This window comes from Glycine max, chromosome 20, assembly GCF_000004515.6.
Source record: "Glycine max cultivar Williams 82 chromosome 20, Glycine_max_v4.0, whole genome shotgun sequence".
Classification (NCBI taxonomy): domain Eukaryota; kingdom Viridiplantae; phylum Streptophyta; class Magnoliopsida; order Fabales; family Fabaceae; genus Glycine; species Glycine max.
In genome coordinates this window covers 43,128,786-43,149,532 of record NC_038256.2, presented here as the reverse complement: position 1 = coordinate 43,149,532, position 20,747 = coordinate 43,128,786, and the positions used below count along the sequence as shown (strand labels likewise).

At 28.2% G+C, this 20,747-nt stretch overlaps 1 protein-coding gene across 4 annotated transcripts; it reads right to left on the bottom strand.

The window, feature by feature from the left end:
* Positions 1-563: 563 nt before the first annotated feature.
* LOC100810400 (lupeol synthase) lies at positions 564-12,822 on the bottom strand. Of its 4 annotated transcripts, none has more exons than XM_006606246.3 (19): positions 12,778-12,822; positions 12,152-12,357; positions 10,264-10,449; positions 10,075-10,164; positions 7,940-8,137; positions 7,769-7,853; positions 7,101-7,267; positions 4,973-5,161; positions 4,774-4,887; positions 3,697-3,816; positions 3,185-3,307; positions 2,817-2,915; positions 2,663-2,719; positions 2,500-2,546; positions 2,256-2,399; positions 1,616-1,793; positions 1,422-1,502; positions 892-975; positions 564-816 (listed from the first exon to the last, which is right to left on the bottom strand). In XM_006606246.3, the coding sequence occupies exons 2-19, from the start codon at positions 12,344-12,346 to the stop codon at positions 706-708; spliced, it is 2,268 nt and encodes a 755-aa protein (XP_006606309.1). In that variant the 5' UTR covers positions 12,347-12,357; positions 12,778-12,822; the 3' UTR covers positions 564-705. The 4 variants fall into 4 exon arrangements, with proteins under 4 accessions (XP_006606309.1, XP_006606308.1, XP_014627770.1 ...); XM_006606245.4 differs by having other exon boundaries at positions 12,152-12,364; positions 12,778-12,821; XM_014772284.2 differs by having other exon boundaries at positions 12,152-12,364; positions 12,663-12,804.
* Positions 12,823-20,747: the final 7,925 nt, after the last annotated feature.

Here is a 20,747-nt window from a genome sequence, read left to right as displayed (position 1 = left end):
TGCTTGATTGGATAAGAGTCAAATCGATTCTAAAGTCATGGCTCTTTTTTTCTTTTTTTTTGGCTTCAGCATTATGGTGAATATGGAGATGGAGGAACAATGGATTTTTTACGAGCAAAAGAGGAACATCCGATATGTGTTGAGGAATATTTACATATAACTTTTTTATGATGATATTTCTATTATGTTGAGAGAACAGAATGAAAGCACCCTTTTGTTAAGAGATAGTTTTAGTTGATTTTTTCCCTCTCTTGTTATTATTCTAATAAATAAATACAAAATACAACAAAAACTATTTTTACTTTGTTTAATGTTTTTAATGACGTGTCATTTCATTGTTGTTACCATTTTCCCTTCTACAAAAGTGTTACTCATATCGAATTCCCTTCCCTACCACAGGGATTTTGAATTTAGGGAATTAATCAAAGTCCAAGAGTCTAAAATGCTGAAGAAATCATGCCATTTATTTACTGAAAAGGAAATTAACTTGAAATTGAGTATATTTATATAGCAACAGTATGCTTGCAGTTAAAGACATTGTTCTCGAGGAAAGACTAATTGAGTGATCACAATCACACCGATTTATTTTATATGTTGCATTCATACATAAAATTCATTGAAATAGAAATTAAATTTCACATCTAACGACTTGATGTGTACAACCAAACCAAACACTTGCAGACAAGTTTGAGGAATTTGGAGACCTTAACCACACAAGACTCGGCAACGATACTCTCCCAGGGCCCATATCGGAAAGATGTTTCGATACGATGAGTAGTTAAGGGTACAGTTCCTCATAAATACTCCTGTGATTTCCTATCACCCAATAAAAAAAATGTTGATCAGAGAAGAGAAACATGCAAGCATATGATTATTAAATCTATCAATTACCTGTTGTGGGAAATCTCCATCTTCCATTTGTGAATTGATTAGTAACTTTATTCCACGGTGTATGGGTGTCGGATCTATCTCAGCCTTTTTTTTTCAAACAAAACATTCACAATTAGCACAACAACATACTCTATAAATTTGCTAAGAAGCATGGTTCTTTCATTCCAATTCAGAACTATATTATACTTTTTTTTTGGAATATCCTATACTTCCTTTCATATCATGCATTTCTCTCTGTTTAGCATATATTTCAATATTTTTCTTCATCCTTGTTTTTGTTTGTCCATGAATGGAACATAATTACACAAAAACTAAGCTGTAATCAGGTAAATAGAAGATTTCAAGACCAATTATATAAAATATTTTTTAAGTTGTTCAAGTAATAGTCCCATCTTTGACAAGGGGTACAATGCACTTTACTAACTAGAGGACCATTGCACTTTGCAGGGTTTTTCCATAGGGCCTAAGGAGTGAGGAGGTTTAAATTTATGATATGCTAAAAATTCAAAACATAGAGCTTTATTACTAACCTGTCCTGCATCAATAAGGGACAACAAAGCCCATGAAGTTTGAACTAAGTTTGCACGGTTGCCTTCTAAGTTTGTATAAACCTATTTGACAGGGTAAAACATGTGAGCATAATTCTCATGTATAATCTTTATTTCATTTATTTTATCTTCATAGTTTGGGGATATATATTCAAAGCTAAAAGAATGAAATGTACCTTGTTTTGGCTCGACAAGTAACTCTCTCCCCATCCACCATTTGGAAGCTGCTTTGATAACAAAAATTTGCAAGCTTTGCGTAGGGAAGGACTATTATGGTAGTTCTTTCCACAGGCTGTTAGTCCCACTACAGCAAACCAGGTACCATAGGTATAGCAAATACCCCAACAACCGTACCTGTTCAAGTCCTTATCTATAGTAAGTTACCAATGAATTTCATCTTTTTCTGAACCAATTATTGCTACAAAGTTAAATAGAAGTATGATACACAAACACTTTATTATTTTAAATATCCCTTAAATATCTCTTATTTCTTTTTATCTTTTTCTTCCTATTATATCATAAATTATCATACCTATATTTTTCTCTTTTTTTCTCCCTCTCTTCAAGTGTCAAATAACATAGTGGGTGTTCATGTAACAATTTTTTTTTATAGACAGCATAATTGTAGCAGTTGTAAGTAATCCCCTGGGTTACCACCTTTTCATCGTCCCAACCAATATCTATATAACACCTAATACGCAACAATTCGAATGGTAAAACTAGAACCTAGAACTGTACAGTAGATGTAGATTAGAGCATGGTGCATAACATATTATTAGCAAAGTAGAAAAGACAAAAATACACAAGATGCAATACCAAGAGCCATCAGGATTTTGTGTGTTTTCAATGTAATGGATTGCATTGGAAATACAGTGATCTATTTCCTTTCTTCTGTGCTTTGGGTATAGCTTTCTGAAGAGAGCCAGACCTTGCATTGCTGATCCAGTGCATTCCACATACCTATTTGACATCATGTAACAATGAACATAGTCAGTGCCAAAGTTGGTCAATGTAGTGATCAGGTGCAACATGTCTGTCAATTGTGCCACTGTAATCTTACTCCATCTCAATGAGGGTGTCTTCAAAGAATTCAGTTGGATTGAATTTCTGCAACACATGAAAAGTTTTTTTGGTAGGCAATACACATGAAAAGTTCTCACTTAGTTATGGCAAAATCCTTAATCTTTTGTTAGTTAATTAGAGTGTCCTTATATTTTTCTTACCTCTAACCAACGGTATGCTCTTTGAGGCTCCCAAGCAGGGAAACCACCATTACTGCTCTGTAGTTAAACGGGATATGTGTGAGTTGCATCTAATTACCTATTAAAAGTTACGTCCATAAATTTTAACACAAAGGAGCTAATTAGAAAACCGTACTTGTAAAGAAAGGATGACATTAACAGCGTCATATAATCGCTCTGCTTCCATTTCTTCCCCAACTAGATCAGTAGCCATTTCTGACAATAGGAGTGCAGCCTGTGCATGAATGTCAAACTTTAGTCCTTGTTCAAAACCATCATGATATTAAAAAAATTTCCCACAACATCTATAATTTTAGTCCTCCCAATATATATTACCAAACTTCACATTCATTCGGCATGGTCAATCTGATTTAGTTGGTTGAACAGGATGCGTTAGTTATTATAAACCTCCAATAATACTAGAGTTCAATTCTTGCAAATAAAAACAAAACATCACATTCATTCTTTGTTTGTCAATCGTATCATGGAATCATTAAGGTGAACCTTGAGTCCTTCTGCCGTGCAGTCGGAGACTTGCCAACCGTGATCATGCATTGAGAATGTCCACGATCCTTTGGATATGTGTCTGTACATTGCTTTGAAATCACCAGATGGGTTTTCACGGACCTTAAACATGTCATTAAGTTAAGGTCTCTTTCAGCCGCCATTATGCCAAGTCAAGAAGGAATATTAGACTTACTGACCAACATAGGTTAAAAAAGAAAATTATTTATTGATTTGGTGCAGTTTTAAAACAATTCCCCTAACATGGATTGTTTTTGAGACATACAGGAGGAGTCACTCTGAATATCATTTTATGCTTACTTTATCTTATAGTAAAGCCACTTTAAAAAATGAGTATAAAATATCTTTTAAGATAAGATTTTCTATGTGACAAAAACAGAATATGTTAGATAAATTATTTCAAATTAGGCTAAATCAGGAAATAGTTTTCTTTTTTAATCCATTTTGGTCAATAAGTCGGAATATTATATGACAAATAGTTAGTCAGTTACCTGCGAAGCCTTCACGAAGGAGTGTGCTTTCCGAAGTGTAGGCCCGTATTCTTCACTCACATTACAAGCAAGTATTGCTTGAATAGCAAATGCTGCATCCCACATCTGGCACCCAAAACTCTGCATTCAATTTAATTAACAAGTAGTGCCATTTAGTAACATTCTTCAATGATTATAGAGATTCATGAATAAACCCCTACAAATGTTTTTTAAATCAAACTTGATAATGAATCAATAGAACTTTAGTTCAAGTTCAACCCCTTCAATAATCTACAATTACTTGTTGAACCGAATGATGTGATAAGAATAAAGCAACTATAATAATACATAGAAATACTTGTTTTTCAGTGTTACAATGTCTTAATGATGCGTTAATGCTTTTGTTTAGTGCATCCAAGTTACTAACTACACTAAGTATGTTTAGGAACCCGTTTTCAATACGGAAATTTCCATTTTTCAATACGCAAAATGAGAAATAACAATTTGTCATTTTTCCGTTGAATGGACATTTGAGGCTTGCTAACTCCAAACAAACCACTCTATTTATATTTTTTTTAAAATTAATAATTATTAAAATTATAACTTGTCCATTATTATTAATTGTCTAACTTTTATTTTTCTTTCTCTAAAATACTCATAGTGAAATAGTTGAGTCAAACAAATATTCCATTTTAATCCTTGTTAAGATAAATATTTTATTAACAGATTATAATAGTTTCCTAATGATAATTACAATAGCTAAATTTAAATAAAAAATTACTTTTCTTATTACATAACTATTCCCTCCATTTCAAAATAATTGACGTCCTTTGTGGAGTAGTTTTTTTTTTCTTAATGAATTCAGCATTTTATAAGCTCAAAAAACAAAATTAAACACTTTACACTAGGAAAACTAGATAACAATTACCAAGGGCGTCAAATTTATAGTGAATACTGACTTAAAGGTTGAGTTCATTCAAAAGAAGTAAGTAAATAATATTTACCTATAAATATTTTTTTACGAGTCTAATGTCAAGAATATTTTAACATACTTAAATATTCGTTGATTGAATTAATTATTAAAAAGGGTAATGCTACCTGAATCTTCAAGCCATCTTCAGCCAGCCAAAAGTAATCAGGGATTCGGGCTAAATGAAGTTTGTATGCCTCTGAGTTGGGGTCTTCAACCCAACGCGCAATCAAACATAACACCTAAATAATTTCCAATTTGTAAGGACAAATTGTGCTTATGGATCAACCTTCTATTAATTATTTAATGGCAATGGTTGTTCTTTACCTTCTCTACACTTCCAATGCAAAGGTATCTACTATTCTCGTCCTCGTAACGTACATGATTTATTGCGATTTCTAATGCCTTCTGTCTAAGCATAGAAAAGGGCCAGCAATTCATAACACGTTCTCCCACGTGATGAAGAAATCCCCATAGCATATCTTGGATCATAGGATGGGGATAGTAGAGATCCTCCTGAAATTGCACTCCATTTTGGGTTTCACATATATACATACACAGTCATATATATCATTCATATCTATTTAATATTCTTTATTTCTTTCTATCTCTCTTTTTATCAAATTATATATCACTTATCTTACCTACATTTCTTTCTTTCTCTCTTAAAGTGTAAAATAGCATTGGGATATCCATAAATTTTTATTGATACATTAAAAATATGAATTTGACTTTTTATGTTATTTACTTCTCATATATTTTCATTTTAGTTCTTAAAATATGTAGATTATTTGTTATTAGTCTTTATCAAATATTTTTCAAAAGAATTAATACAAATGAACAAAGTATTATAAGAACTAAAGTAAAAAAATAAATATATTAGAAGGACTAAAATAAAATAACAAAGATTAAAAATAAAAATTCTGTTTCATTAAACACTCAACACAAAAAAAAATTATTAAAAACTCAAAATAAAATTTACTAATTTATTAAGAATTAGACCATATTTAAGCCAAAATTTGTCCTAATTAAGTATGCCCAAAGTTAGGATAAGATCGAGGTTTGGTTGCTAGTGATCAGGAGTGCAGCTAGTCAAGAATAAAAATTATTTATAATGTAAATAATTTAATTACTAGTTCTATTTGAATAATTTCTTTTATAAATATTTATAAGAAAAGGAATAAGAAAGTAAAATAAATTGAACTTCTTTTTTAAATTAAAATCTACTTGTGCACTTAACTTTTATAAAAACTCTTTTCACTTAACTTTTCCAAAAATTAAGATGCATAACTTAAGTTTAGCTTATAAGTGAAACTCACACTATTTTTTAGTACATAAACTTTTAACTAGTTAGAAAATCAACTTGTGAAGTTTATATCAGGAACTTGAACTTGTAATATAATTATTTTATCATATTTGAGTACATGTAGTTTTATCTAGTTAGAAAATCAATTTGTGATCCCTATGACCCTATCACTTATTGTATAATTTAAATTAAAACTCAAAATAAGAGCTCAAATGGCATAGCTTTTTCAAGCTTAAAAGCTACTTTAAAATTAAATCTCAAAATAAGAGCTTAAAAATAAAAGTAGAAGTTGTTTGGTAATTTTTATTTCTTTTAACTTAAAAGCTCCTTAACTAAAAACTATTTAGTGAACAAAATAGGATGTTTAATTTTATTTGAACTATTCTTGATTAATACATTCATTTACTAATTGTTTTTAGAAATTATATATTTTAGTTGAGGCAAAAGTTACTTAAATACTCAACCATATGCTTGATCCAAATAAATTATTTAATATTCATTGAAGTTTATTGATTACAAAATGAGATATTTGAGAAATTAATAAATAAAAACTTACAACAGAAATTAAGAGTAGTAAGCAAAAAATAAATAAATTAGAAAACGAAAAAGAACATAACTATTAACTATAGCTGGCTACCATATTTAAGTGTTTTGATTCACAAATAAAGTTCTTTAAAAAAAATCACAAAGAAGGAAGATGTGACGTTTTGTTTTAGTTAAAAATAAAAAAAAATAAAAACAAAATGTTAATAGCATAAGTCGAAGGGAGGTCCTTGAAGGTCCGCACAAGCTAGAAATAAGTACCTCAAAACAGCTTTTGCAAAAGCTACTTATATTTTATTTTTCTACTAAAAAATAACTAACTTATTTTTTTAAGAACTTATTCTGAAAATTGTTGGCTCAGTTTCTCCATTTAAGGAGAAAAAAAAAGTTATAAATAAATTGGACCAAATATAATCTTAAATTATGTACTTGATCAAAGATAATCAATCAACATACTGTCAATTCCTCTTATTATATTCCATCTCAAAGGATTGTTCGTTAGTGGTAAATTTTATACTGAAACTTTTATGGGACATTGGCCACGTAACAAAAAAAAAAAAAAGAAATATACATTAATTAAAGATGAAATATAAAGATTTTGTGGACCTTAGCAACAATGTTCCGGGCCTTATTCCAGTTGATTTGATCATAAGGCTCGTTGTATACTTCTTCTCTCAAGGATCTGATTAAGCTAGTGATGGGGCCCACAAACTTCTTCCCATATAAATATGACATAGGCATATAAACCAAGCGACAGTAGCACAACATTTTCCCTGCATAGTTGACAAATGTCCATTGCAAAAGAGAATAGGAAATGGTTGGAAAAGGAAGATAAATATTTGTCTCATGTCACTTTTCTTCACACCTCCATTGTACACCATATGAAATACAGTACTTCCTCAACTGAACTTATATAACCAAAAAAAAAATAGTCTTCTATATTTGATTTAAATATAAATAAATTTAATTAATTCTATTGTATTTAATGTTATTATTCCTAAAATATTCTTTATTTAATTTTATTTTTATTTTTAATGACCTTTTTTATTTATGATAGTAAGTTTCAGTAAATGATATTTTAATAATAATCTTATTTTTTATTTGAGATTAAAAAATTAAATTATATCAATTAACTTTTTTAATTAGTATAAATTTAATTATTTTTATTTATATATAAGACCAAAATAAGGATAAGTAGCTGAATAAAAAAAAGAATTAAATTAGTCAAATTTGTAAGAAGAAAGGAACTCCAAAAGTATGTCTCTGAGGCTTACCTGGATGAATAGGACTACATTTGGGTAGCAACCAAAACTCTGGTGGAAGTGGATTACAGCCTGACCATTCATAAACACCAAGTACCTATAGAAAAATCATATATATTACATGTGAGTGCTTACTTTGATGTTCCTATAAAAGTCAAAGCGACATGCAAATAATAAATTTACCGTGACCCAGAACTTTCCCCATGATGGAATAGCCACTAAACCACCATGATCAAGGATCCATTTTCTAGCTCTGTCCATTGCTCGTTCCTCACCATCTTGAGACCCTTCTCCGAGTATCCTTAAGGCAATGTAGCTCAATGCTGATCCAAACATCGAACTATGACCCTCTATATGGAATCCCCAACCACCATCTTCATTCTATCTCAAGAGAAAATGTCAATTAATAATTGGTCAACAGAAGTGATGTCTCGTGGAAACATGTTTAACTTTACTCTCATTATTGATTAAGGATAATCACTTTATAGCTATCAATTAATTATTTAAAGATAAACCTTCTTACCTTTTCAAAATCCTTGTCTCATCGAATAGTATAAATTTTCTTATCGATATATAAGGACACTACTTTCCTTATTCCATCATGGTAAATGGTTGCATAAATGTGATCATCCAATCTATTATGGTAAACCTTATAATTCCTTAATTAAGTAATTGCTTACTTAAACATTAGAGTTCTCGTAGGTACATCACCTTTTCGTTATCCCAAAATCATTTTTGCAATTGTAGTGTGCGTAGAAAAGGTTTGATTCACAACAACAACAAGAAAACTTTGCATATTACTAGGGTTTTGATCCACCAATTCCATATATCGAAAACGTACTAAGTGAGAACTCTTGCCATTTCGAAAAATAAGAACCATAAATATAATTTAAGCTAACATTTACTTTTGGTCCTTCTTATAATACTGAATTTGTAATTTTGGTTCAAAATATCATAGGGACTTCAACCCATGATCTTAAAGACAATAACAAAAGAATGAACCATTATATCATTTTCTTCCTTGATCAATATTGTAAACAATATTTCTTATGTACTACCACATCACAAGTAATTAATTTTTTTATCTAATTATAAAAATTTATAAATTAAAATATTTTTTTAGTTTTAACTAGTATTTTATTTGCACAAGATAAACATTTTTATATAATTATAAATTATAGCGAATAAATATTTTTAAATATATAAATGACATTTTAGTTTTTGATAAATAATTTAAATTGTGATATAAGATTAAGTTTAATTTAAAAATGAATAGGTAATAAAGAAAAGTATATATGTGCTTCTTGTATGTATGTGTGTCCATTAAGGGTGAGAATAAGTAAGGTCATATTAAACTTTGCATAAATACGTTTGATCTCATTTAAAAAATTAAGATATGACCTATTTTATTAATTTATCAAAGACTCTCCGCTAAACTTGATTTGATATCTTTAAAAGTTTGATATAACTTATTAACCTACTTAAAGATCTTTATCTCAAATATTTATTTAATTTATGGTATAAGATTATTAATTTATTAAGATATTAAATATAAAAATAACATATATATATATATATATATATTATATTTAAATAAATAAACAAGTTAACCTATGCCTATGAGACTTAATAGGCTTTTTTATAAGTCCAAGTTTAACCTATTTAACTAAATAAACTTTTTAAAAAGTTTAAACTTATCTTTTTTATTAAAAAAGACGAATAGTCAAACTTTAAACATGTTATATCATAGACTCCATGATTGAGCTTATGTATATTTATCAATTATCCTTTAACCTAGGTCCACGGTTGATCTTATGTGTAATTTATTCATTTGATAACTTTTAATTGAATTAATTTATGTAAAAAAAAATATACTTTAATCATTTATCAAATTTATTTTTATAAAAAATATTTGATACTTCATTCATATAAATAAAAAATTCGATGTAATATATATTTTTAATAAAATTTGACAAAAACAATCAATATAATATATAAACTTAAATATATTTTAGTTATTAAAATATATAACGGTTTTTTTTTGTTTTTGTTCTTGTAAAAAAAAAAGCTGCTGTAAATTTTAAATACATGTTTTAAATATGATTCATCTAGATAAAATGTGAGCCATCCGATCTTTGTCAATAGTACACAATACAAATTGCTGATTGCGTGAATGTATGGTATCGCCGACTGCAGGCAATCCAAATCCCATAATTTGCACGTGTTTGGATCTTTGCCCGTTTATTAAAAAAGTAAGAGAGATAACATGGAATCTTATTTACTCTAAAAAAAATAAAAATTCAACACATGATTTATACCTGATGATTGTACAAATATCGAACAATTTCCTTCTTGTGTTCAGGTCCTAAAACAACATCAAGGGATCCTGTAATGTATAATGCCATTACCTATATACATTATAATTCCAAATATCAATGTTAAAACCAGGCTCCAATCAATTAAAAAAGGAAAGGGAAAAACAAAATTATGTTGAATTTGAAGCTCACCAAAGGTTGAAGGAAAAACAAAGGGCCAGCTGATTCTGCAGGCCAGTGCCCATCATGGGCTTGAATTGATGAATAGAAACTGATGCCCCTTCTAATTGTAGTAATCATGTCTTCCATCGTTATATTTTCTGTGTCTCTCACTTTCACTGCTGGTGGAATGGGACCACACTGGTTCTCCTTTGTGAGCTATTTAAACACCACCATAATTGGAAATGGTAAAGGGGAAAAAAAACTATAAAAAAAAAAGTCTTAATTAACCGTTAAAGATATTATTGTAAGAATATTTTATTATATGGGATTTAATTAGTTTTGAGAGAAATGCACTTTAGAGTTTAAAGTTCAATATTAATAACGTTGTAGTTTAAAAATAACTTATAAAAAAAATACTCATTCAAGATGAAGATTTAAATCTATAATATATGAGCAGATTTAAACGCTTTCAAATTGTTTCAAAAGTGAAGAAATATATTTTAATTGTCAACATATATTGAAGTGATAATACATTTTGTTTTTCAAAAACTACACATTATATGCACGGTTAAAATATCAATTGTTGATGTTTTAATAAATAATCATGATTTTACATTTTATCTTTAAAATGTATCTTATTTTGAAAAATCCACATCTTATAAATTATATGTAATTAGAATGTTCAATGCATTATTCATCATTAATTGTATTTGTTGTACGGGAAAAAAATGTTAAGTATGGTAGTTATTGCTCTCCTTCGTGTTAGTTGGCAGTTGGGAAGGAAAAAGGAAAATGACAGTACGGGTCTTAAAGCTTTTTGGAGTTATGGTAGCTTCTTCCTTCGATAACTAACGTTAAAAGCCAATTTAAAAGAAACGGCAAAATGCGTAGGTAGTAATAAATGCTTTTCTAAGATTGGATCGAACTCGACACAGCATGTTTGTTTTCACTTTCAAGCTTCAATGCAAAGGGATCCACATTCACCTCTTTTTATACTCCACGTATTAAGCCCAAACGCCATGCCCTACTGAAATTAATGTAATTTAATTGCTTTCACTTTCAAATCAAAGGGATCTACATCAACCTTTTTTATAACTCACACGTGTTTTAGATTATACACTACTCCGAAATCAGAGTAGATGTTTGGTTTCACACTTTCATATTAAAGAATTAATTTAGGTTTTAAATTATTTTTGAGTTAAAACTCTTATATTGAATCAAAAGGTTATATTAAATTTTGTTACCAACTTACTTTTAAAATATACATATCCAAATATTACTAATATCATCTCAAAATTAATTTCATTTCAAATCATTTTTTGTCTAGCTCATCTAAATATGCAATGAAAATTAAATATAAAAATTAAGAATAAAAAAAATACATACACTAACAATTTAAAGATATCTATAAATGACATAATAAAATAGTCAAATTTTATTGAAGGTGTGTATAAAATATTTTATACTAATTAATTATGTATTTTAATCAAATTTATATCATACTAAAGACAAGTTGAATTATACTCAGATCATTTAAGTAACATCTTTTGATTTGAGTCATGTGAAAGAAAAAAATATAATTAATTAAAAAAAAATATCACATTAAAGATGATTTTATTAGGTTTTTAGTTCCCGTAAAAAATAGTCAAATAGGTTTTTAAATGAATATTAATTATTGATAAAATCGATTTTTTTAATCCCAAAAATAATGTGTGAAGAAGAGGTAGGTTTGTCGTAACGTTTAATTACTTATAAATTAAACACTTTAGAAGAAAAAAAAAATACTCATAACATATAACATATAACATGTGACATCCATATGAAATTTATAAACAAGAATTATATTTTGAATAACAATATTGGAGTAAATTAGTTCCTATATATATAGAGAGAGAGAGAGAGAGGTGTAGGTAGGTACCTGCATTCTCATCAAGAGATCCGCGCTTTGTTTGATGGAAAATCGGTTTTTTGTGAATTGATGGCGTAGCCTTTCTACCTCAGCGCGTTCTTGCGGCGTTCCTGCATTTGGATCAAATATCCAGTGTTGACGCCCGATGAAATCGTTCACGGATATCAACCCCTTTCCTCCTTCTGCTATCTTCAACTTCCACATATTCCTCTGCCCTATTACCTTATAACATTCCATCAAACACAAGTTTAATATATAATCACAGGTCTAACAAATTAAGAAAATAATATTACAAGATATAAGGTTAAAGCAAACAGATGATCAGATAGGAGGAAATATAGATTATAGAGTACTGGAAGTAGAAATTATAGAATTGGATCTAGCTATATATATATATATATATATATATATATATATATATATATATATATATATATATATATATATATATATATATATTTATGATAATTAAACATGCATGTAAAAGCTCAACAAATTAGCTAGCTATATTATTACGAACTCGATATGAAATGAAATTGGGGAATCGAGAGATGGATACGCAAGCAGTGCAGTGCTGAGAAGATTTGGAAAAGAAAAGCCTCTAATACAAAGGAATAATGGAGGTTTCCACATACACTTGCAGAACAGAAACTTGCCCGTGTGTGTCACGATGAAGAGGAAAGACCAGAGAGGGGTATATATATATATATATTGAGGGTGTAGCAAGTGTTTTTAATGCATTGATTAAATAATTAAAAGAAAAAAAATATATATTGTGAAAATTATAAAAGAATTTAAAAAAATTATGAGGAATTTAATTTTACACATCTTAATAAAAAATATTTCCTTCTAATTCCATAATCAATATCCTAAGTTCACAAGCTAACAATTGTCTTAAAATAATTTATTATTTAATGACAAATATAAATTAGTATATTTGGGATATTAATTAAGAAACTTAAAATATAAATATTTTTATTGAGAGGTACAAGATTGTGCTAATAATTATTTTTGTTCTCTCCTATGATTTGAACACTAAATGTTTTTTTTTAATTCCTTAACTAGTTTTTTAATAACAATGATTAGTAAGACTACTGTTATTTAATTAATTGTGTTGTGAATAGCTAGTTGGTATTTTCAACCTCCGCACGGGTGCAATAATGAATTTGTTGAAACGGAGAATCCCAATATATATATTTGATGAATAAAAGTCATGATCAACACGGACTAACACAACATTGAAAAAGAATATGCAAAATGCTAATCAGGGCCATAATTAATAAAGTATTTATTGGTTAGGAGAAATTTTTTTATTAAGATATCCAAAATTTTGTTATTTATAATTTTTTTTATATTTTCCTATAGTTTTTACAATAAATATTTTTTAGTTTCTTAACTTATATCCTAAAGACATAGTTAGGGAGACCCATAACATATTATAATTGAATAGCTTAATTAATTTTGAGAGCACATTAGTCATAAACTTAATAAATAAAAGCGGTATTGATTTTTAATTTTATGCAAGAATTATTCCTGTATATATACAAACCCTAGCTCGCACATACTAATTTGTTAAAGGGTTAATTCTTACTGTATTCTCGTGAATATCTTTTTTTGGTAGTGGTTCTCGTGAATACCTATAATAGGTCAAAATTTAAAATATATATATATTTTATATAAATAATTCAAAACTTATTTTCTAAGTAATTTAATTAAAACGCTAATAGGATGTATTTAATGAATGGTTTTACACTATATCTCTATGAGCATATAATAGAAAAAAGCCTTTTTAATGGTAGAATCACCATATGAGTGTAATGGGTTTTGTTAAATTATCAAAACAATATTTAATATATTGATAAAAAAAATATTTTTATTAAAAATATGATAAAAATGCACTGGTAATAAATAAATATGATATTTTCAATAGAAATTTCATTTTGACTCTCTCTATTTCTTTTAATCTATGTTTAAGATTTTTGCAAATAGATTAATAAATATAATCAATATATTATTTTAAATTTTTTTGTATGGCATCAATTTTTTTATATATTTCCTCACTATTATTTATTTTTTTAATTAGAAATAGTAATTAATATTATAGCTTCTTGAAGATTATAATATATAATTGAAAATTAATGATTAATATTATCTTAAAGTTTTAAATTAAATTTTTTTATTAATAAGTTGTTGATTTGAATAGTATTGAAGTTGATATTCTTAAATAAAATTTTGAATTTGAGTCTTATAAATTTTCTGCACCAATGTTATGATGATAAAAAAAATAAGATTTTTTTAAAAGTAATATTAAAAATAATTAAACTGTATAACCCTTTAATTGACAATAAAACAATGTAAGCTGTAGAAGAACATTAATTGACAAGAATGGACACCTGACCAAACTAATCTCATATTTCATGTGCCCAATCTATTGTCACTAAACCACTTTTCCCCTCTCAACAAACTCAACATTTTCTTCTGTTACAGCATGAATAGTGTAGTTGTGGAAATAATAATAATTCGACAGAATGGGCAAATAATTTTTAAAGAGTGTTATTTAAGGAATTTTGTTTTCTTTTTTTGTCCAAATAAATTCGGGTACAAAAAGTCCAAGCTTGTTATTAATTTGTTGCACCAACTTGCGCAAATGCAAGGTGATCATAAATGCATCCACGTAGCTTGAAGCCAATGGAGCATAATTTTACCCTTTTTATAAAATTAATTGCCAAATTATGTTGTGATTGTTATATAGTTACACTCAACTACCAATCACATTTAATTTAACACGCATAAGAAAATATATTTTTAACATTATTATTTTAATATTGGTTTTATTAAAATTAATGTTAAAAATATGGTGATATATAAATTAATTTTATTAATATCGATTTTTTTAATAAAATTGATGTTATTTGATGTTTGTTAACAATGTTATTTTACGCGCCTTAACAATTGTTGTTTAAAAAATCGTTGTAATTTTTCTAAAACTCTTTTCATTCTCACGTTGACACTCACTTTCAAATTGTTCTCCTGAAACAGCGTACACAATAGGCATGCTTTCCCTCAAACTCTCTCATCCCGAAATTTCAAACCCTAAGATGAAACCTTCTCTCCTCCAACGCCTCCTCATGTCCCAACAAGCCTCAGCACTAACTCAGGATTTCATTGCACATCACACAACATTGACTCTTTTGAGGAGATGTAAGCACCGCCGCAGCTGAACGGGTTCATTTTGAGGTTTCCAAGTTGATGACTCAATTGGAAGCAATGAACCCTACCATGAGTTTAGGCGATTCAGTGCTCAAAAGAACTTGGAGTGGAAGATTCGATCTGAAGATCTTGCTAGGAAACTTAAGGTCATTATGATCAAGAAAGTTAGGTATTTAGCACTGATGTAAAAGAACAAATTTTCTCCTTTAGAACATTAGCAAAATATGCACCGTGACTCTACATCACATTTTTTTATCCAAGTAATACTTTAAATACATGATGTGAGCTAAATTTTCCCAAGAATATCCTAGAATAGCAATGAATTATTTAAGCTATGAAGCATGGATTTTGACACAGACACTCCTCCAACATGACTAACGTCCCAAATATAGGACACTAGGACACACCACACACACATAAGCCTTGCAAAAAAAAAATTATTTAAAACCTTATTTTACTATATAACCACTTTATCTTTTCATTAAAAAAAACTCAAAATAAGATGAATTTTACCATAATTCTTGCGGGCTTATTCTGTCTGTCTAGCCTACACTGTGAACATACTGATATGTGGTTTTATTGCTGAAGTGAAATAATTATGCGTAAGATATCAATTTAGCCTGCAATCTTTAACGTTTAAGATATTATCTTTGGGATCCGTTGATCTGTTCACTTGTTAATTTCAAGTTTGTGGTCTATCTTGTTCCACTTTTATGAAGATTTTCCGATTTTTATGCTTTGGATGCTTAATTGTAAGAATTAATAAAAACTAAAGTTTGAATTGAATCAAAGGCTTATTATATCATCCTAGCCAGGGGATTTTATCCACTTATTCCCTTTGCTTAAACACATACCCCCTTTGGTCTTTGATGTTCACATTTTATAAGATTGTATGTTGCTTCTATTTGTTCTAACTTTTTGCATATTCTATTGCAATATGGCAGGGTTCTATGAGAAATTAAGTTGCATTTCACACAAAAAAAGGGCCTGCATAAGTTGCAGTTATTTTATAATTTGCATGTGGTCACTGCAGTTGACACATTCTTTCCAATGCCCGAATCGGGTTGTACGTACTTTGGTGGCTGTGATTTTGTGTTTCAGATGCATTTGCCATCTATACTATGAATAAAGTATACATTTTATGATAAGTATGACAATGGTTTGGTCAAGTCTTGAATTGAGTCAAGATGTTGAATGTTCTTTAGTTGTGATGGAATCAGTTTTCAAGCAGCGGTTGGATGCAGGATGATCCTGTTATTTCTTTTTGGTGGAATAAATCGTTTAATATGGTCCTTACAGAATAGAATTGACCTATTTAATGAATTCAAGTCCCATATCACATGTTGAATTAGCCTATAAATATTTTTCATTTGAAGAAGAGTAAAAGATAGATCTCTAGCAAGAGCTGAAGACTTGTAGTCAGATTTTTACTGAAAGTTTTTTTCCCGTCTAGTCACTTTCTTTTTGGTAAATTAAGCTAATAAAAATTGTAATACCATTGTTGCTCGTCAAATAAGGAGTTTGATATCATATGAATTAAATGTCTCGTTAATGAATTAATATAATGGTGTATCACTCCTGTATTAGTTTAATTTGGAGAAAATACGTTATAGTTTCTTATAGTATATATGATGCCTTTGGTAGTGCATGACCTAGATTACATGTTCGCAACTGTGGATTGGTTGAAGCCATGAAGGTGCATGTGTTGTCAATTATGCACCTTTCTGCCCCTTATTTATTTACGCAAATGCAGTTATAATAGTCTTGTGCAACTAATGAGGATTGCATCTTATTACCACATATATTAAGCATTTCTATTTATTTAATAGTTTTGTACATTTATTAGTCTTAAGCATATAATAAATAATTTTGTAGTAAGTGTTTGGATCTATTTTAAATTTGTAGGTTGAGTTCATTGTGAAATAGAATAAATATTTAAAAAATGCACTTAATTTCTTAGGCATTAAGTACAGTGGTAATAAAATTTGTCTAGATTTTGTGTCAAGAAAAAATTGTCTAGATTTTTTTTTTATACCAAAAACAATCAAAAGAACAATTGTCTAGATTTCAACTCTCGATCTCATTCTTTACAACGTCGTGCATGCCCAAATTATAAATTTTGATCAGCCGTATTATGAAACTTAATTAAGTCTCTAGAATCTGTCATAGCAGTACATGCAAAATGGTTGGTAAATAATTCATGCAAAATGGTTGGTAAACAATTGTAAATGCTCATTAACGAATTTTAAAGTACCATAAATCGATAAAAAAAATCATTAGAAGTTTTTAGAAGGACATGTCTCAAAAAATTAAACTATATCAACCTATTTATAACTTGATTAAAATAATACTTAAAAGTAATGTAAATTAAGTTTTTAGAAGGACCTGGAGTATTATGATTTTATGGAAATAACGGATGTTGGTTCATTAACTTGGCTTATTAATTTTTTTGAGATATTTGTAAGTTTTCATTATACATATAGGTAAAGCAGGATCAAGCCAAATATAAGGTGATCCAAGTCCTTATTTTAGGCTCTCCGGGAGAAAAAAATTGCTATTAATTGCTTGAGTGTAGTAGTAACTAAAATGTGTTTTTCCTTTGGTAAATAGGTCGGGTTCGAAAACTGCTCGAGAAAAAATCAATTTTGTTATTTATAAAGCCCTTAATTTTTTTTTGTTATTTTTATTAATTTTATAAAAAAAAAGGCTCACCTTAAACATAAAGTTCATTTTAGGCATTAGAATATATTGGATCGATCTGCATAAAAGTCCTTTTCATTTTAGTCTTTTTCGAGTTTTACAGGGATATGGGATAAACCGGATAATATATCATAGTGAAAAGAAAAAGAAAACGTTGAATTTATATAAAGTATCCATAAATTCTAAAAATGAAAAGAATCACCATTTGGAAAATCAATATAATTCAAGTGCTCAATTGTCCATCAAGAAAATGTGGCAGAAAATTGGTTAAATCTTTTATGTTTTCAATTATATTTAATTTGTTTTTTCAAAAAAATATTCTTTTATGTTTTTAAAGTGAGTCAAAATATTTCTTTCAAAAGAATTATTATTTTTATTTTGACACACAATTTTAAATTTTTTTGGTTGATTGGAGACATGAATTTTGTCTCATTAAATTTACATACATGAAAACTTTTGAATACAACTAATGTTCTAAGCAAAAAATGTCATAAACATTGAGTGAAAAATGAATTCAACAACAACAAAAAATTTATTAACATATTTTTTTAATTGTGTTCATGAAACTCATTTTTTATATGATTTTCATAATAGTGATGAATGAGATCGATCAATAATTAAAACTTGATGCAGAATTTCTAGTGTATAGATTTCAATCAGAATTCACTCACAAACACGTCACATGAATTAATAAAACAGACAGATGGGGTAATTTATTAACTTGTGCGCAATGTCTTTTAAATATAAAAAGTAAAATAAATAAAAAACTTATACGGTACTTTTTAAAAAACTAACATCATTAAATTATACCAATTTTATTTAAAAAATAAATAATTTTTCTTAAAATACCCTTCTTTAAAACTTGTATAAAAAATAGATGAGTGGTTGAAAACACAATCTCACTGAGATGAATGGAGGATTTTTAAGAAATATCTCGTTAATTAAGATAAAGTTAATATTGAAATTTATTTATATTTAAAATTAATAAACAAGAAAATATTTTTTTCTTACCTTTTCGATATCGAAAGGAGTATCAAACTAGGTATATGTGACAACTAATGTTGTAGTTGTTGCTATAAATCAATAAAAATATATATAAAAAAACGTGTGGAGTAAAAATATTCATTGTATTTTATAGAAAATATTATTTATAGCAGTTGTATCACGGAAAAAATCTGAAACAATATTACTTCCCTGTTCTAAAATAATTAATTTTTGAAATATTCACACAGATCAAGAACATTTTTTTTCTCAACGAAAGAAAGTACTACATTTAATATTAAAAAAAAGGCACCAGAAGTAACCCAAATACACACAGACTAAGACTTACCAGTTATATCAGAGAGAGAGAGAGAGAGAGAGAGATTTACCAGCGACCACCCAACAATACCATTAATCACCCCGCTTATACAATACTAACAGTTGTCTCGGGTTGCCACGTAAAAATATCCCAACAATGAACTTTCAAATAAAGAACTTCAGTGATACAAATTAAAGCTTGGACATTAAGAAACTAATAGGTGTTAATCTGTATGAAATTTCAAATAAAGAACTTCAGTGATACAAAGCTTGGATATTAAGAAACTAATAGGTGTTAATCTGTATGAAATTTCAAATAAAGAACTTCAGTGATACAAAGCTTGGATATTAAGAAACTAATAGGTGTTAATCTGTATGGTAACATATGTTGAGTTTGTGAAAAATAATCAAGATTCAATTTCACAGGATACATTATTAAAAGGAGTGAACAACTTTAAATGTGATTTAGTCCGAATTGAGGATTAATCATATTAAAAACTTAAAGTATCACAGTTTGTAAGGATATTTAGTGGTTCCACCAAGAAGTCAGATTCTAATTATGATGGGTGAAAAAAATATAGACAGAGAATAATAGTGAATATTATTTATTGAAATAATTTTACTAAAACATTCATATGTATTACCTGTAACTATTGAGTAATTAATAGCAGTGACTTAAAAATCATTATATTGATTTATAATGATTATATTGATATAACTTATTTGGGGTAAATTTGGAATAAAAGGTACAAATTCTATTGAAAATTAAAAACATCAATTAATATGAAATTTTTGCTTAATGCTGAAATATCAGTTTTTTTTTTTTAATGGAGGGAGTAGATGTTAAGTATATTCAATTTCACCGACGTGAATACGAGATATATTCAATTTCACCAAAAAGACTATTAAAAAAAATCACCAAGGAGATATGAATGTTTATTTCACATTTTGAATTTCACCAGAATGAATCTTTGTCAGACGGGAATTTATTTAAAATTTAGGAAAAACATCACTATATTTGTGTTGGAGGGGAGGGAGGAAGTTCCATACTTTCACGCAGAGTTAATAATTTTACAATTTTTGTTGGACAAAAATGTTAAGATTTTTGAATTAAATGACTTAGTTTCTTTTTTGTATTATGGTTATAATTTAAAGGTATTAAATTCAAGTGAAAAAAGAGAGAGAATGATGGTTGGTATCCTTAAGGCAATTCAACACAAGTATTTGATGAGCTTCGTTTCCACGCCATGATAATTCTTAGTACTACGAAGAAATTTTAAAAACAAGACATCAACTTCCAGTGCTTTTGAGGTTTGAAAACAAATGCAGACATATGATATGAATACAAAATGTTTTCTCAGCCAAAGTTATCAGGGGGTAAACCATGTACCAAAAA